Source organism: Cnephaeus nilssonii, assembly GCF_951640355.1.
Source record: "Cnephaeus nilssonii genome assembly, chromosome: 9".
NCBI classification, from domain to species: domain Eukaryota; kingdom Metazoa; phylum Chordata; class Mammalia; order Chiroptera; family Vespertilionidae; genus Cnephaeus; species Cnephaeus nilssonii.
In genome coordinates, this window is record NC_137080.1 from 95,861,068 (window position 1) to 95,883,956 (window position 22,889).

The 22,889-nt window shown below is 59.4% G+C and overlaps 3 protein-coding genes across 4 annotated transcripts; 1 reads left to right on the plus strand and 2 right to left on the minus strand.

The window, feature by feature from the left end:
- Positions 1-38: 38 nt before the first annotated feature.
- Positions 39-9,750, minus strand: SKIC2 (SKI2 subunit of superkiller complex; the record flags this gene model as incomplete). Of its 2 annotated transcripts, XM_079780461.1 has the most annotated exons (28): positions 39-276; positions 365-505; positions 683-901; positions 970-1,080; positions 1,220-1,430; positions 1,544-1,670; positions 1,753-1,900; positions 2,170-2,274; positions 2,401-2,538; positions 2,686-2,823; positions 3,105-3,335; positions 4,516-4,626; positions 4,705-4,917; positions 5,041-5,137; positions 5,214-5,360; positions 5,629-5,735; positions 5,898-5,982; positions 6,104-6,250; positions 6,857-7,002; positions 7,211-7,339; positions 7,499-7,689; positions 7,785-7,838; positions 8,123-8,197; positions 8,300-8,414; positions 8,500-8,617; positions 8,713-8,822; positions 9,323-9,426; positions 9,504-9,750. In XM_079780461.1, the coding sequence occupies 28 exons, from the start codon at positions 9,748-9,750 to the stop codon at positions 76-78; spliced, it is 3,966 nt and encodes a 1,321-aa protein (XP_079636587.1). In that variant the 3' UTR covers positions 39-75. The 2 variants fall into 2 exon arrangements, with proteins under 2 accessions (XP_079636587.1, XP_079636586.1); XM_079780460.1 differs by having other exon boundaries at positions 2,170-2,538.
- Positions 9,684-16,346, plus strand: NELFE (negative elongation factor complex member E). The gene is made up of 11 exons (XM_079780464.1): positions 9,684-9,817; positions 10,166-10,247; positions 12,267-12,336; positions 12,412-12,557; positions 13,261-13,335; positions 13,418-13,455; positions 13,630-13,937; positions 14,047-14,191; positions 14,334-14,388; positions 14,593-14,695; positions 16,174-16,346. Exons 2-11 carry the CDS (start codon positions 10,173-10,175, stop codon positions 16,269-16,271), a joined length of 1,113 nt encoding a protein of 370 aa, XP_079636590.1. The 5' UTR covers positions 9,684-9,817; positions 10,166-10,172; the 3' UTR covers positions 16,272-16,346.
- A 140-nt stretch (positions 16,347-16,486) lies between these two features.
- CFB (complement factor B) lies at positions 16,487-22,578 on the minus strand. The gene is made up of 18 exons (XM_079780462.1): positions 22,358-22,578; positions 22,048-22,281; positions 21,422-21,607; positions 21,129-21,302; positions 20,819-20,920; positions 20,597-20,733; positions 20,189-20,327; positions 19,766-19,897; positions 19,415-19,516; positions 19,178-19,315; positions 18,667-18,764; positions 18,439-18,556; positions 17,773-17,926; positions 17,609-17,685; positions 17,342-17,442; positions 17,114-17,246; positions 16,989-17,038; positions 16,487-16,695 (listed from the first exon to the last, which is right to left on the minus strand). Exons 1-18 carry the CDS (start codon positions 22,461-22,463, stop codon positions 16,540-16,542), a joined length of 2,337 nt encoding a protein of 778 aa, XP_079636588.1. The 5' UTR covers positions 22,464-22,578; the 3' UTR covers positions 16,487-16,539.
- Positions 22,579-22,889: the final 311 nt, after the last annotated feature.

A 22,889-nucleotide genomic window follows, 5' to 3' on the forward strand; every position in this document is an offset into this window, starting at 1 on the left:
TTGAGCTGTCCCCCTGCCCAACACCTCAAGTACACAGAGGCGGTTTACTGGTTTATTATTGTCCCCGGGGCTCAGTCACTGAGTGTAGAGGCTGGCTGCAAAGACGATGTCCCTCCGCAGCAGGGTAGCTGCCGTCTCCATCTTGGCACCCAGCACGGGCTCGCCTACCAGGCGGGCCGCCCCTCGCAGTGAGCGACACATCTCGGCCAGGCGCTGGATGCAGCGGACCACCAGGCCCTCAGGCGTCCCTGAGAGCCCTGCCAGCTCCGAGAAGGGCTGTGGGGGAGGCAGGTGGGGACTCAGTTTGATAGACCTGGGCAGGCTCTTCCCAACCGCCCGCAAAACCCCAAATCCAGTTACTCACCATGCCCCGGGCCCACTCGTACACAACCCCGACCAGCCCGAAATTCAGCTCCCCTACAAATTCTTCCACTGTCTGGCTCAGGCCGCAGGCCACCTGCACCTCACCAATGCGCTTGGCCACAGCGCGGACACGTTCCACTCCCTGCAGGGGGAGGGGCGGGTTAAGACCCCCTTCCTGCTCCAGGACTAGGGAGGCTCAGGTCAGGGAAGAAGCCATTCCAGCTCTTAGGGGCGCTTACAGGGTTGGAGAGGTCACTGGGAGGCCTGGGGGCGGGGCCTGGGAATGCTGCAGCGGGGGGCGGGGGGGGGGGGCCAGTACCTGTTTGAGGGTACTTGGGAGCTGCTCCCCAGTGTCCCCGGGGCTCTGGCAGACCAGGCCAGAGAGCAGGGCTGCGATCTCCTCCGGCCGCAGGGCACTCAGCGCGTTGTCGAACATGAGCTCGGTGAGGAGCAGCTCGTGGCTGCTCATGGCACAAGCCACGCGCCCCGCCAGCTTCACCGTGCCCGCCTCGTCCACGTAGCCCAGAGTCCGGAGCACCTGGCCGGAAGATGGCGGGTGTCGGAAGCCTGCCGTTCGCCCTCACTAGCCCCCCACACTGCTCTCACCTCTACTCGCTGGTGGTACTCGGGGAGCAGCAGTAGCGACTGGTCTGACAGCAGGAAGCGCAGCCGCTCTATCTCCTTCTGTACCTGCCTTCGCTCCTGCAGCTTCAGGTACTGTGGAGAGCCACAGGCAGGGGCGGGTCAGCGCCTCCCTCGCCCTCCACGGGGCTTGAGGACCAGGGCTGACATGGGGGTAGGCAGCCTACAGGGGACCAGAGAGACAAGGCTTAGAAGCTGGCATCCAGGGCCCTACCTGAGCAGGGAAACGGGGGCTGTGCACGCACTGAGCCCCCCAGATCAGCTCCTCTAGCTTCCGGGCCCGGAGTCCCCCCTCAACCACTGACACATCCTTAAGCTGCAAGTCGTTGACAGGGTCAAGGGTAGGGGGTCCTGCCGGGTGGGCCTGCGCCAGGCGCAGCAATTCCTGGACAGCAGCGGTCACAGCAGCGAGGGGAGGGTCCTTCCTGAGGAAGGAGCAGGTCCATAAGAGCACCCCTCAGGCTGCGGGCCTCCCAACCACCCCTCCCACTCCCCGCCACGGGGTCCCTCCCGGGAAGGGGCCTCCCCGGCATCGGACTTGAATTTCAGCTGCTGCCTCTTGCTGAAGTCCTCCAAGACCTTCTCCCCGTTCACCCGGAGCACTCTGGTGGTGATGGCAGCCACGTCTCCGGGCTGCAGCCTGGCCACAGTGTGGTCACAGGGCCCTGGGAACAGGGACGAGCAGGGTCAGACCTCGCCCTGAACCCTGCCTTCACTGCCCTAGGGACCCGGGCGTCTGCCTCTCACCTTCAGGCAGGAACAGTTTGAATCCCACCAGGTCCTCTGGGTAGGGCACACCTGGGGCGGCCGAGCGCCTCTCCTGTGGCTCCTCAGACCCGGGTTTATCACACAAGACCAGGGTGGTGAAGACTCTGCTTGTGGAGTTCGAGGAGACCTGGGGGAGCGGAGGCCAGGACAGGGCAATGTGAGGCGTGGACGACAAGGTCGAGAGCAGGTCCCACCTTCAGGCAGGGACGGTGGAGTAGCCACGCAGAGCCCACCAATACAGACCAAGTCAAGCAGGCAGCAGGCAGGTTGGGGGTGCAGGGGAGGGCAGAGGGCACTAAGTGGTGGTGATGGGAGGGAAAGGAAGGCAGAGGGAAGATGAGGGCACTGCCAAGTGTAACCTGCTCCTCCCTCTGGGGCCCAGACCCCCTGCATCACCTGCAGGACCACACCCAGTGCGTTGTGATGCTCCTGACTCTTCACAACCACCACCCTTCCGGCCGAGAGAGCCTTCAGCCCGCTGACAGACTCCATGACACGTCGCTGAAGAGCGGGGATGTGCACACGGGATGGAGGAGGAAGTGTCAGGGATGCAGGGACCAGTTCAGGCGCGCCCCGAGTGCCACCTGTCTTCCTCCCTCTCCGTCCCCCCAGCACACCCTTGCTGACCTGGATCAGGCTGCGGGTTTCTGTCAGTTCCTCTCCCCAGCTGTAATACTCGGGCAGGTCTGCCAGTTGGCCAGTCAGGTCAGGCTCCTCCAAGGCCCCCAGCTTCTTGGTTAATTCAGCCAGAGCCTGTTCGTGGGCCTGGGCAGGAGCAAGGGCAGGTGTGAGCTGAGTCTCCAGGCTCAGTCGCTACATCCCACCTGCACCCACTGGCCTCCGCATGCCACCTCTTCCCAGCCTGGCTTCCCTCGTCCGTCCAGGCCAGGGTACTGGTCACCGACCCCTCACCTTGCTGTCCTTGCGGGACGGAAACTCGGAGAAGCTCCTCTTCATCATGTCCTCCACCCTGAGGGCGTCCACCCGCAGCAGGTTGAGGATCATGGTGTACGTGAGGCGGAACTGAGACTGCAGCTGCGATGGCTTACCCTGCGGGGGCGGGGAGACCAGGCTGGGCCCGCTGCTCCCCGGCCAGCCCTCTGCGGACCACCCTGCCCGCCCCCCTCTTCTGCCAAATAAGGGAGCAAAACAGACAGGTTCACAAAGGTCCTGCTAGCTCCGCACTCGGTGGGACCAGAGGAGGCCGGTCTGGCCCTTGGGTCTGCTCACTCCCACCTGGGCGTCCCCGGGCAAAAGGAAGTAACAAAGAAATGGGGGGGGAAGGGCCGGGAGAGGGAGCCCGGAGGCGGAGCCGGGCCTGGCCGCCTCACCGTCATCATGCGGTGCAGGTCCACCATCTCGGGCACGCGGCCCTTGCAGAGCAGGATGACGGTGCCCGTGGGGTCCAGGCCCCTGCGGCCCGCCCGGCCCGCCATCTGCACGTACTCCCCCGGGAGCAGGTCCCGGAAGGCGTTGCCATCGTGCTTTCGCATGGAGTCGAACACCACCGTCCGGGCCGGCATGTTGACGCCCATGGCAAAGGTCTCTGTGGCAAACAAGACCTGGGACACGGGAAGAGGATCAGCACAGGCCCCGCAGCCGCCCACGCCTCACCCAGCGAGGCACGCAGGCAGCTGCGCGGTCCAGGTGGTTACCTCACAGGAGCCCATTCCATCCGGGCTAATGGATCCAGTGGGGACCACCACCTCCCGCATTTACTTCCTTAGCTACCTGTTCCTTTCTTTGTGCCCCATGTCCACCCCCCGCCCCACCGTCAGTCGTCCGATGTCTTTAATGAGTATCGTTTTGTGTGAATATGTTCTTGCATGTTGTCTTGTGTGCGTGTAATCTGCAATTCACATGGAAAGCAGTTGTGTGTATCCTGTTTCCTCACTTCTTTTCCTCCACACGGTGTTCTCAGCACCCACCCACGTTCCTGTGGTTGCACCTAACCCCTCGCTCCCAACTGCGGCAGGACACTGGGGAGCATCCCTACAGCTACCCACCTGTTCCCCCCTGAGGGCAGGGACCAATCCCGCCAGACTGGCCAACAAAGAAAGAGCAGACTTGATTCCCCCGGGACCAGGATGAGGACTTCTTTGTGGTTTACATTCAGGAATGGAATTGAGGGTCAAGTATGTTATACCTGCTCTGGCCTAAGGAATGCCAGGGCACACGCCAGACTGGCCACCCTGACGAAGGCTCGCGTAGTCCTATGCAGGCAGACCTCGCCTGACTGCAATTCGCAGATACTGCGCGCCCACCAACATGGGGGCAAGACCCTCCACCAGCGAAAAGATTACAATTCACTGGAGGCTCAGATGGTGAGCATTCATATTCTTTAAAGTCCGTGCATTGTTTTCAGGCATAACCCTTTTGTAGACTTAACAGAGCACAGTGTGGTGTGAGCTTAACTTTTACACGCACTGAGAAGCCAGAAACTCCGTGGGCCTCGCCATAACGCCACACTCACTGCGGTGGCCCGGGACCCAGCCGCCATGTGCCCGAGGTCTGCCCGCGGCTACGGCCACTTTTGGATCAGCCAGTTTCCTAAGTTTCACCATCTAAGCACTGAAGTCTTATCTCATGAGTTTCAATTTGCATTTTTCTGATGACTTCTCTGCTTGCTAGCTTTTTGGGTTTCTCTCCTGAATGCATCCCCATTTAAGATGAGGAACGTGAAGTTCGGGAGATTAAGAAGCTACAGAAGGGCCGCAGGGAGGAGGCGGCGGCGGCGTGTACCTTGACCAGGCCGCGGCTGAAGAGCATCTCCACAATTTCCTTGAGGATGGGCAGGATGCCGCTGTGGTGCACGCCCAGGCCTCGGTGCAGGAGCTCCGACATGTGCAGCACCTGCGGGGACCGAGGCCGTGGTCAGGGGGGCGTCAAGCACCCCACCCCACCAGCCTCCGAGCCCAGGGCCCTCCACACCTGGGGCAGCTGCCGGTCAGAGCCGCGGAGGCGAGCCAGGCAGCGCTGCAGGAAGAGGTGAATCTCGCTCTTCTCTGAACTCGTGGTGAGGTCCAGGGAGGTGAGGCCCGAAGCCTGCTCGTCACAGCGGCCCCGGGAGAAGGTGAACACCACCACGGGCAGCTGCGCACGGGTGCGGAGGGAGGCCAGGAGGGACAGGTACACACCGCGGTCCTGGGGAGTCACCGGTGGGGGGAGAAGGAAGTGTCGCTGGGGCAGTGCTCACAGCGCAAGTCCGATCCCGGGGGACGAGGGAAGAAGCAGGTGGTGAAAGGTCTGGAGCCTGCTGGTCCTCACCTGTGCAGGCCCCCCCTGATGCGTGGGCTGCTTGGCCCCAAAGGTCTGGGCGTGTTTGCTCATCCTCTCCTTCTTGGCCTCCACAGCGGCATAGTACCTGGTGTGCGGAGGGTGGCCATCAGTCCCGCCTGCTGGGCCCAGCGCTGACCACCCGCCCCCCCGCCCCAGCTTACCCCTTCGTGTGGAAGGCGCCTCGGGAGTCCAGCAACAGGAAGAGCTCCCCCTGGGTCTTGGGGCTGTTCCCCGTGAAGAGATAATGCTCCAGGGGCACGGGGCGGGCGGCAGTGCTCACCACGTAGATCTGGCGGCGCTTCAGTCGACTGAGCGGGAAGGAAACAGGTCAGGGGTGGGGTCAGCCCACATCCCCACCCACCTCCGCCTTCTGGCCTCCCCAGTCTTTCCTGGGAGCCGGACTGGAAGGCTGTCCTCGTCATCATATCTCCCAACATTCAAATGGGTGTGGGCCATGTTCCCAGCCCCACTCCGACCCGCCCCACCCCCCCCACGGTCTGGCCACTCCCTGCTGTGGCCGTCCTCACCCCCAACCCCAACCAACGGAGGACCCAGCACCCGGGACACACATCTCACCCAATCCAGTCAGCAAATTCAAGGGCGTTGGGGACAGTGGCGCTCAGAAGGATGATGGAGACATGGTCAGGGAGCATGATGAGCACCTCCTCCCACACGACGCCACGCTGGGCAGAGAGGGAAGACAAGTCAGGGAGCTCAGGGCTGTCCTGCTCCCAGCTCCCACCGGAGGCAAAGGCAGGGCGGCTCAGGGTGTGTGGAGGGAGCTGCCGAGCTCGCCCCCAGGAGAGAACTGCTGGTCTGGGGCCCCCGGGCCTCCTGCTCCTCACCTCGGCATCGTTGATGTAGTGAACCTCATCAAAGATGACCCACTCCAGGTCCCGGATGACGTCCGAGCCGCTGTACAGCATGGAGCTGGGGGGAGACCGCAGGCTGACTCCCCAGTGGCTCCTGTGTCCACCAACCCAGCCAGCAGCTCCAGAGCAGCCTCACCTTCCTGACCCAGAACCCACCCGTGTTGAGGCCCATCTCTCACCGAAGGATCTCTGTCGTCATGATGAGGCAGGAGGCCTCCGGGTGCAGCTGCACGTCCCCCGTGAGCAGCCCCACGTCCCCGAATGTGTTTCGGAAGTCTCGGAACTTCTGGTTACTCAGAGCCTTGATAGGGGAAGTGTAGATGGTGCTGGAAGAGGGTGTGAGGTTAGCCAGTCATTCCACACAGACTGCGGTCAGCACCTCCTCTCCCACCCTGAGCACCCCCAGCAGCATGCCGCAGAGCTCAAGTGCCCCCCTCTCTCCCCCCAAGCTGCCCTCATTCTCCTTCATGGCGTGACCTCAGAAAAACTCTGTCCCACGACCCCTTCCTGAACGAAATGCATGCAGGTCACGCTTCTACACTCTCTCCTCACACCTTCTCATTTCCTCCCGGGCCCGTCTCAATTCCTCCCCCAAATCTCCCATCGAAAAGATGAAGTAAAGCCAGGCTGGTGAGGCTCAGTGGTTGAGCACTGACCTATGAACCAGGAGGTCATGGTTTGATTCCCAGTCAGGGCACATGCCTGGGTTGCAGGCTCAACCCCAGGGTGGAGCATGCAGGAGGCAGCCGATCAATGAGTCTCTCTCATCACTGATGTTCCTATCTCTCTCTCTCTCCTTCTCCCTTCCTCTCTGAAATCAATAAAAATGTATTTTTCAATAATGAGTAAAAGATGAAGCAAAGATATGGGAAGAGAGGAGACAGAAAGGACGCAGGAGAAAGCAGGGATGGCTGAGGAAGGGAAGGGCGTACCGCGTCATGTGCTTCTGGGCAAGGGCAATGGCGTATTCGGCCACAACCGTCTTCCCTGCAGACGTGTGAGCCGCCACGAAGACCGAGTCGTGCCGTTCCAAGTGCAGGATGGCCTGTTTCTGGAACACATCGGGCTCAAACGGCCACTGTGGGGGAGAGAACTGGATGAGGGCTAAGGAAGGGAGGAGGCCTTCCTCCCTCTGGCTCCTGGGGCACGCAGGGCAGAAGGCCAGAGTGAGCTAGGCTGGGACTGCGGTCCAAGACCGGCCTGGAAGGCATCTGGCCTCTGGGGAGGAGCGAGACCAGGCAGCGGGCTGGGAGGAGGGGGGAGATGTGAGGACTGGGCCACACTACCTGGAAGGCGGGCTGGGGAATGAGGCGGTAGAAGTCACCAACGGGGGAGGTGACGTCCACAGGAATGGCCCACTGCTCCTGAGGAAGGGGTTTGGGGGGCTCTGAAGGGGACACAACCGTGGATGCTTCCTGGAAAAGTAAGGGGGAGGAGTGATAAAGATACAGCCAGAAGCTCCCCGTCCCCCTCCTCCCAAAGATGTCCAGTCTCCCTGAGATCCAAGCCAGCCAGCCCGCCCTCCCGGGGCCGGGCCCCCTTCTTTCCTGTTTCAACGGCCCAGAAGCACCCACCTTCAACACGAGGTCCTCCAAGCTGCTTGCTCGGGCCAAGGGAGCAGTGCAGGGAGAGGCTGGAACAGTGTCTCCTCTGTTACCTCCCGGCTGTCCCACTGCCGCCCTCTCGTCTTCGTCGCCCCCACCCAGATCCAGGGGCTCTAGCAGACGGCTGAGGCTGAGCAACCCAGGAGCTGGAGCTGGGTGAGCTGAGGAGCAAGGCAAAAAGGGAGACCCAGTCCATCCATCTCTGTCCCACAGGAGAAGGGCGTCACTTCTCCTACACTCCCACCTCAGAACTCACCCTTTGCTGCAAAGTCCACGCCTTTCTCGAAGCCCGGTGGAACAGTAAGGAGATCTGGAGGACAGGGACAGAGAGAGTCAGGACCACTGCATGCTCAGAGCAAGTCATCCGTCACACCGACTGAAGAACGCCTGCACAGCACAGGCGTCGTAGCTGGGGACGGTTGTCATAGTTTCCGACACGTGACAGTAACGTTGGTTACGGAAGGGGGACCTCTTCCTCACTTGGTCAAAGGCACCGAAGGGCTAGCAGCAGCTCAGTGCTAGGCCTGGCGCCTCGTCCTCAGGGCCCAGGCTTGGAGCCCCGCCTCCCAAGGGTCCATCCTGGCACCACCTCACCTTTCTCAAAGTCTATCTCCTCCTCAGCTTCCTCCCGAGCGCTCAGCTCTGTTACGGTGGGCTCATCCATTCCACCTGGGGCGAGGTTGGACACGAGGATTCATGAGGGGGATACGGGAACCCTTCCCTGGAGACTGAGGGCTCCCTCCCCTACAATCTCATTTCCACAACCATTACCTGGCCAGAAAGGGTACTGTGTTGGATTCCCCCACAGGGACTGGGAGATGGGCCCCGGTGGCCGGCGAAGAGATAAGGAGGTCGTGGCCGACAGGTCTGTATTCTCCAGCAGGACCTGAGGTGAGAGATCAGAGCCCGAGGCTGAGCCCGCCTCCGACCCTCCTTGCCCACCTCTCTGCTCGTGGCCCCTGAGTGCTTACCTCCTTGAAGCCCAGCATCTGGCCCGTGGTGGGTTGTCTTTGGGCTTGCAGGTCGGAGGGGACTGGGGCCCCCAGGACAGTGAGGAGAGACCAAGGATCCATCTTCCTCTGCCATTTTCTAGAGAGAAGGAAGTAATTTTCAAGTCTTCCTTCTTCTCTGTCTCCGCTTCCTTCATGGCCCATCTCCCTAGTCCCGGCCCCTCCGACCCTCACCGAGCTGGGTGCTCCAGGCCGTGCAGAGGCAGCCAGGCTGGAGACGACAGGAACCACTGCTCTGCTTCTTGCTGCAGATCTGGGGCACAGGGAGGGAGGCCGTGGGGCAGCTGGAACAAGGGCGAGACGAGAGAGCGGGATGGGACTGGTGTTAGCAATGGCAGATGACCCAGACAGGCTAGGACAATCAAAGTGAAGCGGTGTTTTCCAAAGGCTGTAACACTTTACAGGGCAAAGGACCTGCTGGTTAACAGTACGGATTTCAGAAGCTGGGGCTGGACCTAGGAATCTGTATTTTTTAAAAGCTCCCCCACTGATTATGAGGCACACTGAAGTTTGAGAATTTCCAAAGATGAAGAGTAGGCTGGCATCTCAGCCACCAGCAAGTGCTTGGAGACAGAAAGGACTGCACTGAGAAAAGACACATTGCAAAGAGCAGCTCCCGGAGCTAAGACATCCCCAGAGCGCCCTGCTGGTCCCCAAGGGGCTCCGACCCAGAGCAGCGCTAGGCTGGAGTCTGTCCTGCACCAGGCCAGGCCCGGATGACAGGTGTCGACAGAAAAGCGGGTCAAAAAGGTTTTAAGCTCACCGCGGGTCAAAAGTCACTCACTGTGCTCTCTGGAGCCCCAGGCACGTTCCGCAGCTCCCAGCGCCCAGTGCATCCCAGCTCCACAGCCCGAAGGGGCAGGTCCAGGGGGTCTGGGGGAGGTAGCACTAGGGGAGAAAGATCAGAGGTCAGGGGTCAGGGGTAGATTCCTGTCTACTCCTTCGTTCCACCCCCTCCCCCTCACCGAGTCGCTCCGTCTCCATCATCTGGGAGCCACAGCAGCTGCCCCGCAGCCGGAAGTGCAGCAAGGAGCCGCGGGGTAAGCCCCGCCCCCGAAAGGGCGGAAGTGAAGGCGACTTCCGCCACCCACCCGCCGGGGGCGGGGACGAGTGCCAGCGAGGGGCCGCCCGCTTCGGCCCCCGGGAAGGCCGGGCGGAAGTGCCTGCGCGGCGGCTGCCGTGGGTACCGCGCTTCCGCCCCTCGTACGTCATCGTTCCGAGCCGCCGACCGTGCCCGCGGGCCGTCGCCCGAGACCGCGGCCGGGCCGTCGCCCCTCAGGTAAGGAGCTCTCCCCCTCCCTTCGCCCCTCTTCCCGAGCTCCTTCTTCCTCTTCCCTTTTCCCAAGTCCCGAGAGCGCTGCGCCGGTGCCTCTGCAGTTGGGACCCCGCGGTCGCCCTACCAACCCGTGGGGTAGGGGGGCTCCGGTGCCATCGTCTTGGCGACGGAGGGGTGTTTCTCCCCGGTCCACGTGGTGCCGCTGGTGTCCGTGAGTCCCCGCGAGGAGGGATGCTGGGGGACCCCGACGAGCGGGCTTGGACGGCGGCCGAGCCTAAGCCAGGGCTAGGGAGTGAGCGGGCCTGGGCGGTGCCGGTGGAGAAAGATGTCTTGGGCCCGCCCCTGAACCAGGACCACCATGTTGGTGATACCCCCCGGACTGAGCGAGGAGGAGGAGGCTCTGCAGAAGAAATTCAACAAACTGAAGAAAAAGGTGAGGGAGTGTGTGTGGGCAGGGCCCGACTTGCGCAGGCTCCGCCCGGCCGCCGGCGTGGTGTGCGGGATGGAGGGCTCTGGCCCAGCCTGAGGGGTGGCTCAGAGGCGGGCATGTCTCTCCTGTCAGCGGGCCATGGAGTGGTCTCCCTTCCCCACGGCTTTGGCCACCTGCAGCTGGTGATCCCCCAGTGTAGTTTTCCCCGTTCCGTCTGGTGTCTTACTGATACCCTTCACCTACCCAAGATAAAGCTCTCATCTCCCTCCTATGCTAACCGTGTTCCTTTTCTTCGTCTTCCAAATAGGACCGACCACATGCAGTTCTTCCATGTGTTTGTAATCAAAAATTTCAGCTCTGCCCCTGGCCGGTTAGAACATTGTCCTGATACACCAAGGTTGCAGGTTCAATCCCCTGTCAGGGCACAGACAAGAATCAAATCAGTAAGGAGCAACACATCAGTGTTTCTCTCTCTTCCTCTCAAATCAATTTTTTAAAATCTCATTTCTGACTTTGCCATTTGTATAGACAAACAGCTGCTGTCTTTTTTTAAATACCCTATATAATAAAAGCCTAATATGCTAAGTGTCCCGTCAGCTGTTCAGCCAATCAAAGTGTAATATGCTAATGATATGCTAAGGCCACTCAACCGCTCACTATGACATGCACTGACCACCAGGGGGCAGATGCTCCGACTGGTAGGTTAGCTTGCTGCTGGGGTCCAGCTGATCTGGACAGAGCGAGATGGGCCAGACACACCCTGGAGTCCTCCCACGGTCCCTCCCGAGCTGGCCAACCTCCCAAGCCCCTCCCCGGCCCCAATCATGCACCAGTGGGATTCCTCGGCCTGGCCTGCACCCTCGCAATCTGGGACCCCTCGGGGGATGTCGGAGAGCCAGTTTTGGCCCCATCCTGCAGGCCAGGCCGAGGGACCCCACTGGTGCATGAATTCATGCACTGGGCCTCTAGTACGTAGAAGTGGGGACATCAATGATGAGAGGGAATCATTGGTCTGTTACCTCCTGCACAACCCCTACTGGGGATTGAGCCGGCAACCTGGGCATGTGTCCTGACCGGGAATGGAATCATGACCTCCAGGTTCATAGGTCAATGCCCAACCACTGAGCCACACCAGCCAAGCTCTTTGATTCTTTCTTGAAAATAATTTCTCCCATTTCTTCTTTCCTGCGTATTCCATAAATCAGGTCTTTGCTGATGTTCACTTAGACTGTTGTAATGGTCTCTAAACACGTTTCTTAGTGTGTGTTTTTAACAGATTTCTCACTCTTATTAAAATGATCATTGGAAACACAAGACTGTCCTTTTTCTCAGGATCCTTAAGTAGTTTCACATTGTTTGTGGAACAAGATCTTAAGTTGGTATTGCTTTTTAGTAAAATAGAACTATTCCCTAGTCCCAAAACATGCATTCCCAAAGCCTTCTTATATCTGCATTTTTTTCACACTGTTTTCTTTGTGGAAAATGCTCTTTTTCTCAGTCTCTGTTGTACAGATTTTACCCAGGGTCCAGTTTAATAGCCATTTGACATCAGGAAATTTTACTTGCTCTCAAGCAGCTTGCATCTCATAAACATTCTTGACAATTTAGTGCAGACATTCTAATTTTCAGAGTGTGAACTTCTTGTGCAGGAGGAACCGTGTCTCGTGCGTTTGCATGTCCTGCTATGAAGTAGTGGGAGGCGTGTTCTTGTTAAGTGCTCAGGGGATGGTGGGTGAAGCCCCCGAGAAAGGCACGTAGGCCTGTGCGTGCAGCTTATACCCGGAGCTCTGGCCCGTGATTGAATCCTTCGTCTTCACCTTCAGAAACGTGATCCTTCGGGAAGTCACTGGATGCCGTGGTTTGGGTAGCCCCGCTGTCCCTGGCGCTGCAGATGCTCTAGGGCTGCCTCAGCGGGCCCTCCAGCAGCACCATTTGCGTTGTTTTCTTTGAGAAAGGGAGCCCCTGGAGTGAGGTGGCCTGCTCAGGGTGGCCTCACCAACCCTCTCCCGTTCTTATTCCCAGAAAAAGGCATTGCTGGCTCTGAAGAAGCAAAGCAGCAGCAGCATAGCCAGCCAAGGCGGAGTGAAACGCTGTGAGTGACGGGAAACGGGAGCACGGGGCCGGCCTCCCACGTGGCCGACCTAACGCTCTTTCCCGCCCACGTCAGCGCTGTCGGAGCAGCCCGTGGTGGACACAGCCACCGCAACGGAGCAGGCGAAGCAGCTGGTGAAGTCAGGAGCCATCAGTGCCATCAAGGCTGAGACCAAGAACTCGGGCTTCAAGCGTTCCCGCACCCTAGAGGGAAAGTTAAAAGTAAGCACAAGCAGAAAGCTAGTCCAGGGACCCTTGACCTCAGGGGGCACCCCTCCGTGTTGGAATGGAGGCAGGCTGAGGGGAAAAGGAATGCCTGCTCAGTCCTGGGCACATTGTCTGCCACTCCGAGCTTCGGTTGTTACCCAGAAAGTGAAGACAGTGGGTGGCTCCTGAGTTCTGCACTTTGCATAGTCTGGCTCCAGTCCATGTGTGGGAGCCCTTGGGCTGTGTTCTCAGGAGGTGAGCAGGCTGAAATGTCAGCAGGTTCAAGAAATGTTGAGATACACTAAGTACTTTACGGGTATATTAGGGTCACTTATTTTAAAATACCACATAATCAAATAAGAAAAGTACAGCCCTGACCGGTTTGGCTCAGTTAATAGAGCGTCGGCCTGCGAACTGAAAGGTCCCAGGTTCGATTCCGGTCAAGGGCATGTACCTGGGTTGCGGGCACATTCCCAGTAGGGAGTGTGCAGGAGGCAGCTGATCGATGTTTCTAACTATCCCTCTCTCTTCCTCACTGTAAAAAATCAATAAAATATTTTTTTTTTTTAAAAAGAAGAAAAGTACAAAGGAATTAAAAGGAAAAAAAGATAGGCCAGCGGAAGGCGAGAAGGGGTGAGGGAAGAGGAATTCCCTCCCTCTGTCCCATGGTTGGCCGCCTCCTGCTCCCACTCTGAGGTAGGTCTCTACCATCTTCCAGGACCCTGAGAAGGGGCCGGTCCCCACTTTCCAGCCGTTCCAGAGGAGCATCTCTGCGGATGATGATCTGCAGGAGGTAACGGCTCCCACTCCTTTGTCCCTAAGGGGTCCACATGCCCGAAACGGGATTCTCCTAACTGAAACTTGGTCTCTTTCAGTCGTCCAGACGTCCCCAAAGGAAATCTCTATATGAGAGGTTAGCAAGTTAGAAATGGGACTGGGTCCCGGGGGGTGGAGGGGTCTGCCTGGTCCTTGGGAGGTATGGGGCTGGAGCGGAAGGAGCTGGGCTCCAGAGCGAGTGTTGAGTCTCCACAGGGTCTCGGAAGACAAGGTCAAGGCCCCTTTGATGCTCACTGTCTGCCTCCCCTAGCTTTGTGTCTCCCAGTGACCGGCTTCGGGACCTGGGGCCAGATGGGGAGGAGGCAGAAGGCCCAGGGGCTGGTGACGGCCCTCCTCGAAGCTTTGAATGGGGCTACGAAGAACGTGGTAACGCCCGCTCCTCAGTCTCCCCTCCCCGAAGCCGCAGCCGGGACCGCAGTCGTGAGCGGAACCGGGACAGAGAACGGGACCGGGACAGAGAACGAGACCGGGACAGAGACCGCGAACGGGATAGAGACCGCGAACGGGACCGGGACCGAGATCGGGACCGGGACCGAGACCGAGAGGGCCCTTTCCGCAGTGAGTGGGCGTGGCTGGTGGGGAAGTGGCCGCAGCGAGGATTGAGGTGGCTCCAACTAACGTGGACGCTTAAAGTGGAGGGTGACATGGTACATCTGCGATCCCACAGGGTCGGACTCATTCCCTGAACGCCGGGCCCCTCGGAAGGGGAACACGGTCTACGTGTATGGGGAAGACATGACGCCCACCCTCCTCCGAGGGGCCTTCTCCCCCTTTGGAAACATCATTGACCTCTCCATGGACCCACCCAGAAAGTAAGGAGGACGTCGGGCAAAATGGTCAGTCCCGGGAGGAACGGGTGTGCGGCCTCGGCCAGCCCGTCCCCAGCAGCCTGTAGCATCGGGCTCCGCTGAGAAGAGCCTACGTCCCTCTACTGACCCTGTCTCCTCCTCCCAGCTGTGCCTTCGTCACCTATGAAAAGATCGAGTCAGCAGATCAGGCCGTTGCTGAGGTGGGCTTCCTGTTCCTCCCCCCTCCTGCCGTCCTCGTGTTTTCTCTAAAGTCCTGGGAGCCAGAGGCAGTCGTTTCCTCCTGAGAGTCCCTCCCCGCTCCCAGCAAACCTTGTTCTCAATCCCTGCTCAGTCCCCCCCTAGGATGGCAGCTCATGGAAAGTCTCCTTTGGTTTGTCTGTAATGTTCCCCATCCTCTGCCCCAGCTCAACGGGACCCAGGTGGAGTCCGTGCAGCTCAAAGTCAGCATTGCCCGCAAACAGCCCATGCTGGATGCCGCCACCGGCAAGTCTGTCTGGGGCTCCCTCGGTAAGAACGAGATTCTTCCTCATCCTGTCCCCCACCGCTCACCCCTTCTTGTTCCCCTGCGTGTCCTGGGTTCCCTAGAGGTCTGGGTCTGGGAGGCTCTGGGAATGGGAAGGAGAGTGGTCAGGCCCTCTGTCAGGAGAAAGAAGAGAAAGTGGTTGAAAATAACTAACTGGAGCAGGGTCAGGTTCATGAGGAAGATGAGCATCTCGTGGCCTTGTTCATTTTGAGGTGAAGCGTAGTTGGTTTTATAAAATACGCATTTGGAATAGGAACTGGAACTCCGGCATGAGGTGAGAATGAAGAAAGATCGTCACCTGTATCTCAGGGTGGCTACAAAATGATGGATCATTGGGGAGGCTGACTTCGGGAGGAAAAATGACAGGACTGGGCTTGGGTAACATTCAGGGAATATGGTGGGAGCAGGGCGCTGTTCTCCGTGCCCCGCTCGTCCCAGTCCTCGACACGTTAGGCCAGGGTGAATGCAGCAAAGGAGACAGCAGGAGGGGTCAGGGCCTTTTACAGAGGCCACCCGCTTTGAGAAAGGGGGCATGGTCAGCATGCCAGAGTACAGAGACCCCAAAGATTGGGAGCTGCTGTCGGGGGATCACTGTAGCCCCAGAGTGGCAGGGATGAAATCCTTGGAGTGAGGACAGGGACACACTGGGAACAGGGAGGAATGAGGAAGGGAACAGAAGGAAAGCTCGAGGCTCAAGGGAGAATGCTCCAGCCACAGCTACCCCCAGAATGAGTTCTGTCGGGGAGTGTAGTGCTTCTCATTTTAGCGGAAATACACTGAGTGGCCAGATTACACACACACACACACACACACACACACAGAGTGGCCAGATGATTATGCGTTTAGAGATCATCATAATCTGGCCACTCAGTGTAGATTTTCCTGGCCAAGGAGTGGGGCAGAACAGGGGGTTCAGAGCAAGAGTGGCCTTCCAGATAAAAGGAAGGATTCAGAAAAGACCAGCATGTCAACAAAGGGCTATAGAGATTTTTAATTTTTAAAAAAATATTAATTTCATAGAGGAAGGGAGAGGGAGAGATAAAAACATGAATGATGAGAGAGAATCACTGATTGGCTGCCTCCCGCACTGGAGATCGAGCCCACAACCCAGGCATGTGCCCTGACCAGGAATCGAACTGTGACCTCCTGGTTCATAGGTCGACGTTCAACCACTGAGCACACCGGGCCAGGATAATTTTTAATTTTTGATGTATTGACTCAAAGCAGTAGTAAGCACCATTCAGATGTGCCAAGATAACAGCATACCACTCACTGCTTGCTGGGGTGATGTGATGGTTTGGCAGCCTAAGGGGCTAAAGGGAGACAGGCCATCCCGGCCACCAGAGGGCAGCATAGAAACAGCTTCCAGGAACCAGAGGCCAGAAGTGAGGTGGTCAGACTCCGTCTGGGTCTCACCAGTGCTCTCCTTCTGGCCTTAACTAATCCTTTCCTCCCTCCCTAGCCGTCCAGAACAGTCCTAATGGTTGCCATCGGGACAAAAGGACCCAGATTGTCTACAACGACGATGTCTACAAGGAAAACCTGGTGGATGGTTTCTAGGTGGCGGAGCTGAACTGCTTGTGCCCCGCCTGCCCCGACACTGGTCTCAGTAAAGCACTGAGGTGGAAGCTCACACATCTCCCTCAGCCTCTGGTTTCTCAGCACTTGGGATTGGGTTGAGCCTTTTACAACAGCTGTTAGATTTTGCCGCGTTTGTAGCAAGATGGCCAGTGCACCTTCCCCACTCCCTTACCCCCAAGGATGTTGAACACAGGTGGTGTCACAGCTGTTTTAATTTGACCCCATGCCCCTTTCCAGCAGGAAACCCCTATAGAAAACCCAGGTCCTCATCGTGGAGTTTCTCCTTGAGCCAGGGCAGCACTTGGAAGAGGTTGATGTGAAAGTCTCGGGCGTGAGCAGGTACCGGACGCTGCGGCTTCTTGTCTTTGCAGACGTCCACTACTCCCCAGCTGATCACACCAACCTGCAGCGGGCACGGGGTTGCCATGGACCATTTGGTAGAATTCCTCTGCACCCCAGGAAGCACAGCTGCCCCCATGGCACCTGCACTGACCTGGGAGAAATAGACTAGGGACCCTCTCAGTCCTGTCCTCCGCAGCAGCCAGGCCGCCCCGTGGGCCTGACCCGCCGGTTCAGGGGGAGTCCTAAGGCGAGGCAGCTCTGCCCTCCCTTTTCTAGCCACACCGGTTGGCCTCTCCTGCTCTGGGCCCGTGCTGAGCACTTGGTGTCTCCCCCAGGCTGGGAAAGGGGACTTACTTGAATGAAGCGACTCCTCTTGTGGATAATCAGGGGGCCACCAGAATCACCTACAGGGAGGAGAAGCTGCAGCGAAACTCCTGGGCCTCAGGAACTAGCAGCTCCACCAGAGAGCCTTTCCTCACCTCTGCAGGTGTTGGGGTCCGCGTAGGGATCCACCCCTCCAGTGCAGAGGAACCTGGGGGTGACCACCTCGGAGATGGCCTTGATTTTTTCATAGCCCGGGGCCTTCTGAGCATCTCTCTCACATGCGGCTTTCTGTAGGTGGGGGGGAAAGTGTGGGGAGAAGGATGAACAAACTTGCTCAGGGAGAGGCTGAGCCGAGGACCTCCTTAGGGTCCCACATTTCTCACCTTATCCCCATTCTTGATGTAGACCTCCTTCCGAGTGAGCCTCTTCCTGTCCTCAGACACAAACAGAGCTTTGACATCCTTTGCAGGGAGCAGCTCTTCCACTGGACAGATGGACGGACTGGGTCATTTCAGCACTCCTCTCCCCACCATCTCCGCAGCTCCCGCACCCTCCCTAGGGCTGGGGCTCAGGCAGGCACCTCCAGCTTCCCTCGCGCCCCACTTGTCTCGGACTCTCACCCTAGTGCTCTCTCCCTGAACATGTCTTACTCTGTTGCTGGCAAGTGGTTGACAGTGGGAGCCTCAACGCTTGGTTTGTGCCCGCAGTGCAAGGGAGACAGATGGGCCTGCGGGAGAGGCAGGACACGGATGGCACATGGCACCCCCAGGCCTCCAGCCCCACCTCACACTCCTCGGGGAGCCAGACGCCTGACCTGAGAGTCTTGCTGAACTGCAGCTTCTTCTTGAGCTTGATCAGGGCCACGTCATAGTCATAAAATTCCGGAATTCCTTCTGCTTTTTTCCCGTTGATGTTGTACTTGGGGTGAAATAGGACTTCTTCTATGTCCAAGTCCTGCTTCATTCCTCCTAAGGTCGGCGGGGAGAGGGCCTCTGGGCACCCGCTTCTCTGTGGGCAGCCTCCCGCCTCTGGCCCCATGCCATCCCTTACTGTTCCGCGTGTAAAGCGGGCGGGGGTCTTTTTCTGCCAAGGGCCGTTTGGATACTTAGAACATCGTTCATGAACCATACAAAACCATCAAATTAAAAATCAGCCTGCTCAACTTTAGCTGGTTTGGCTCAGTGGTTGGAGCATCGGCCTTCGAAATGAAGGGTCCTAGGTTGGATTCCGGTCGAGGGCATGTACCTTGGTTGCAGGCTTGATCCCCAGCCCCTGGGAGGCAACCAATCAATGTGTCTTTCACTTCAATGTTTGTCTCCCCTTCCCTTCCACTCTGTCTTAAAAAATGTCCTCAGGTGAGGATTAACAAGGAAAAAACAGCTTGCTATATTTGGTCAAATATTTAACTCCTCCCTAATGCCTTGGCAGGGCCAGGGCCAGCCGTTCCCACCCCGGGTGCAAAGGGATGTGTCACCCTTACCCAACTTGACCTTGATTGAGTGCAGCCGATCGTCCACTGTGAAGCAGTGCGCCGCCGTCAGCACGAAGTACTCAGACACCACGGCCCCCATGCAGTTCTCGTGTCCCTTCGAAGGGCGCTAGCAATGATGGCAGGGGGCACGCTCGCTCACAAACGCCCAATTCTAGCATGGACGCTGCCCTCCTGCCAGAGTCCTCCCACCCCCACCCCCCAGGACGCCGTGCTTACAGTGACGGAGATCTTGGCCTGCCACGGTTGCTTGTGGTAATCGGTACTGTCCTTGTGCTCCCAGACCATGCCGCAAAGACCCAGAGTCCGGCTTTCATCTACAAGAAAGGAGAGGGCGCTGAGAGCTGGGGCGCTCATCCCAACGGCGGCACCTTGGGCGGGTGCCGAGGCCCGGGAGGAGAAAGGAGAGGCAAGGGCATTCGTTTCTTTGTACTGAAGACCTGAAACCACTGGTGCAGTGGAGAGAATTTGAGCCTAAGATCGGAGACTTGGCTGGTTTTAGGCCCAGCTCACTAGTTGGCCGTCCCGTGGCCTCTGTGAAATGGACTTGACAAAGGTCTCCGTCGCTGGGAGCTCTGATTCTAAGTGGATGTGCCAGGAAGCAACTGTGAGGAGAGGCCTTCCCGGCTGCCGGGGCTTGGCGCGGGGCGGGGGGGGGGGGGGGGAGCGGGAAGGAGGGGCCTGGGAGAGCTGAGCTTCCTGGCCATCCTTCAGCCTGACGTCTGCCTACCAAGCATTTGGAAGAAAACATCCTCCAGGTTTTCCATGTCCTTGACTTTGAACACATGTTGCTCTTTATCTTTCTTGGAAGCCAAAGCATTGATGTTCTCTTGGTTCACCAGAGGCCCAACCCCAAACACGTAGACATCTGCGGGAGAAAGGGGAGGGTGAGGGTCCACGCCCGGCGGGGGGGGGGGGGGGGGCAGGAGCTGAGAAAGCGGTGCTGGTCTTGGGCAATAGGACTCACCCAGGTACTCTTCCCTTGGGTTTTTGCGATCTCTGCCGATGTCCAGCAAAGCCCGGATGTCATGGATGACAGGGACTGGGTCCCCGCCCATGTTGTGCAAGCCTACAGAAGAGACAGACCGTGAGGGGGCAAGGGAGGGCCCAGACAGATAGGCTGCCCACAGGTAGTGGCAGGTGGCTGGGAGGCAGGTTTGGAAGTGACAGATCACAGAGTCCCTTGTAAAATGTCACAGAAAAGATCGTGGTTCAGGCCTGTTGCTGCTCAGGGCCCCACCATGAGTCTAATGTTACATGTGGATGAAGGGCCACGCGAGTGAGGGTGGGGAGTCGGGCAGGCGAGAGCCCTTCTGACCATCAGTCATGAGGATGATGACGTGGCGGGTGCGGTTCCAGCCCTCGGGAGGGGTGTCGCCCGCCCAGCTCATCATGTTGTACACAGCCAGCAGGGCCTTCTTGGTGTTCGTCCCCGACTTCAGTTTGTGGTCTGTGGGCAGGAAGGGATTGTCACCTCCCGTCTGCCAAGCCATCCCTGAACCCTGAGGCCTGTCAACATCCCACATTTTCCAGCCTTTTAGTTGATTGTCATCCCACTGACTCCCCTTTGCAAGTGACTCTCAGCCCCCAGCAGGTTCCCACTCACCTGCTCCCGTGGACCCTGCTGCCAGCCACGCCCTGTCCCCGGGGGTCTCACACAGCACCCCTGAACCTTTGACCTCTCTGACCCCAAAGTGAGCGAACTTCCCACCATCTCCTCCTACCACTCCCCTGACTTGACCTTCGTAGCTGATTCCATTGAGCTTCTCTGTGACCCAGTCTGCGTTGCTGCTCTCTGCATCGGACACTCTGATCAAAACGTTGGTGTCCGTGGCATATGTCACTAGGCCATACTTTGGCTTCACCCCGTAACTTGCCACCTGAGGGAATCAAGGGTAATGGTATTGCATGTAGAATACTTTGCTGAGACGGGGCAGGTCCTGGTAAGAGACTCAAGGGCCAACTGGTCACTCTGGGGTTTTCAGGGGCGTCTGGGTTAAAGGTGAAGAAACTGCTTCAAGTGAAGGGGAGGGAGGGCGGAATAGGATTTGAGGATTTTCTGAAACCCTGTGGCTCAGAGGGGCTGCAAACCGGGGAGCTAGTCCTGTGAGGGCCATTCAGGGTCCCCGCATTGAAGGAGGGGCTCCACCTTCTCAATGAAGTCCCGGAGGCAGTTCTTGGCGCCTGTGAAGTTGCGCGCCCCAATGCTGTCGGATCCATCCAGCACCAGGTAGATGTTCATGGAGCCCGAGGGGTCCAGGACAATCCTCCTCTTCTGTTGTTCCCCTGCGTGTGCCCAGACACTCAGGCTCCCCTGCCCCGCCCTGCCCTGCCCTCCCGGCTCCGCCCCACCTCCAATCCGCCTTCACACCTGGGCTGTGCCCATCCTCAGCGTCCACGCTCTCTATGGTCTCTGTCAGGGAGGACAGGAAGGCTTCGGCCACCTCGGCAGGGGTGTCGTACATGAAGGAGTCTGGGAGGGGTCAGAAAGCAGGTCAGATGTCCAGGAGGGTCAGCAGCACAGGGACCGGAACGCGGGGTGGTGGGTTTCCAGAGCGGGAAGGGCTCAGCAGTAAGTTGTACAGGGAGGTTTAGCAGGGAAGGAGACAGTGCCCTGGCACGGGGACTTGAGGCCAAGAGAGCAAGACCTGACCTGAGGGCAGGCATGGGTCAAGGGTCACCTTGGCAAGAAGGCTCTGTTCCACTCCAAGAGCCACCTTCCTGGCAGGTTCGCCGCTGGGAGCCACGCAGGGTGAGCCCGCGGCTGCAGTAGTAGGTGACACTGTCTTCCAGGCGGTACTGGCCGCCCACCTTCCTTGTGCCGATGGGGATGCCTGGGTTGGGGCAGTACCCGGCTGCAGAGGCAGAGACAGCGTGAGGGCCGAGGCCCGCGGGCACGGCAGCGCCCAGGAGCGACAGGGTCCCTCGGGCTGCGGCGCGGGCGGGGCAGGCCGCCGCGGGGGAGCCACCTCACCTCCGTTGTCACAGATGGCCGTTTGCCCGTCCCACCGGCCAGTCACTTGGCAGGTGCGGTTGGCGGAGCCCCGGAGGGTGTAGCCATCATAGCAGTGGAAAGAGATCTCGTCGCTCAGATTGTAGTAGGGAGCCCGGGGCCAGTACTCCCCATTCTCAAAGTCCTGTGGTCGCGGACAACGAATCGCTTGGGGGAGGGACAAGGAGAAGTCACCGAGAGGGAAGGGCTGCCCTTTGGAGCCTCCCTCCCGGTATCAAGGCCCCGTCGCTGAGAGAAAGCGCCTTCTTGGTCCCACAGGAGCGGCGTCTGCCCCGGCCCCCGGAGGGCCACTGCTCTTCCCTCCCACCCTGAGCGCCTGTCCGGTCTGCCCCGGCCCCCGGAGGGCCACTGCTCTTCCCTCCCACCCTGAGCGCCTGGCCGCCGCAGGGCCGCCTGGGACGGGGCCGGTGCTGAGGACAGGCTGGCTCCCTCCTCCTCCCTCCTTCCGCCTTCCCCCCTCCAGCCCCAGACAGCTCCTACACCTGCTCAGCCCGCCTGGCCGCACACTCTGATCTCAGCCTCGTCGGGACCTCGGCCGCCCGGCTCCAGCCCTCTGCTGGCCCATGCCACCCTCCCTGCCCTCCAACCTCTGCATTCCGCCTTCTTGACAATCTTTTGGTCTTTGGTCTGCAGGGCGCTCCAGGACCCCGTGGACCTGCAGGTGCGAGCCTGCACAGGGTATGGGTAGAAGCCAGAGGGACACACGTACTCCAGGGCCTGGCCCTCCTTGAGAAGCCGGAAGGAGCCACCTTTGATCTCTACGCCCTCCAGAGAGCAGGGGCGTTGGGGCTCAGCCGCGGGCAACGGCGTGGTGCCCACACCTAAAGAGACAGGCTGGTAAAGCCAGGCCCCGGAGGGAGGCTGGGGCAGCAGGAGCGGGCAGTGACCCTGGCTTACCTGCAGGCAAGAGACCCAGGACCAGGGTTACGAGGCAGAGCCAGGGGCCGGGGCTGCTCCGCAGGGCCCCGGGAGGCGGCGCGGCCTTCCCCGGCTTGGGCTGCATGGCCACTTGGCTCAGCGTCCAGGCCGAGACTGCAGACCTGGGCAGGGTGCACTCCCGTCCCCTGCCCCCCACACCTCCGGCCTTTTATGCAATCGGAGTGCTGGCACCTGCCGCTCGCCCTGCCCACCCTGCCCACATCACTTTCCGGAATGTCCAAGAGGGAGAGCCCCACGGAGCTGCCAGTCAAGGAACTAGAAACGGCAAGCCCCACCCTTTGCTGCCCAGGATCCAGGACTCTCCCTTCAACAGCTCCCTTGCCACAGTTCCTCCCCAAAGAGCCCAGCCCGCCCCCCCCCCCCCCCCCCCCCCCCCCCGGTTGACCCGGTGGGGAGCAGAGTCCTGTTTGCCCAGCAGGGTCTCTGACCTGCTCCCGCGCTTCCTGGAATCACTCCTGCCTTCCCCGCCCCCAGGCAGAGGCACAGACAA

What these genes read in the sequence shown, in the direction of transcription:
- NELFE (XM_079780464.1), top strand. Translation starts at nt 10,173, where the DNA reads ATGTTGGTGATACCCCCCGGACTGAGCGAGGAGGAGGAGGCTCTGCAG. An exon ending in CCCTAGAGGGAAAGTTAAAA is followed by an intron (nt 12,558 to 13,260) that starts GTAAGCACAAGC and finishes ACCATCTTCCAG; the next exon opens with GACCCTGAGAAGGGGCCGGT. An exon ending in GTCTGTCTGGGGCTCCCTCG is followed by an intron (nt 14,696 to 16,173) that starts GTAAGAACGAGA and finishes CTCCCTCCCTAG; the next exon opens with CCGTCCAGAACAGTCCTAAT.
- CFB (XM_079780462.1), bottom strand. Translation starts at nt 22,463, where the DNA reads ATGCAGCCCAAGCCGGGGAAGGCCGCGCCGCCTCCCGGGGCCCTGCGG. An exon ending in TCCGGGACTTCATTGAGAAG is followed by an intron (nt 20,328 to 20,596) that starts GTGGAGCCCCTC and finishes TGATTCCCTCAG; the next exon opens with GTGGCAAGTTACGGGGTGAA. An exon ending in AGGCCAAGATCTCCGTCACT is followed by an intron (nt 18,557 to 18,666) that starts GTAAGCACGGCG and finishes CATCATTGCTAG; the next exon opens with CGCCCTTCGAAGGGACACGA.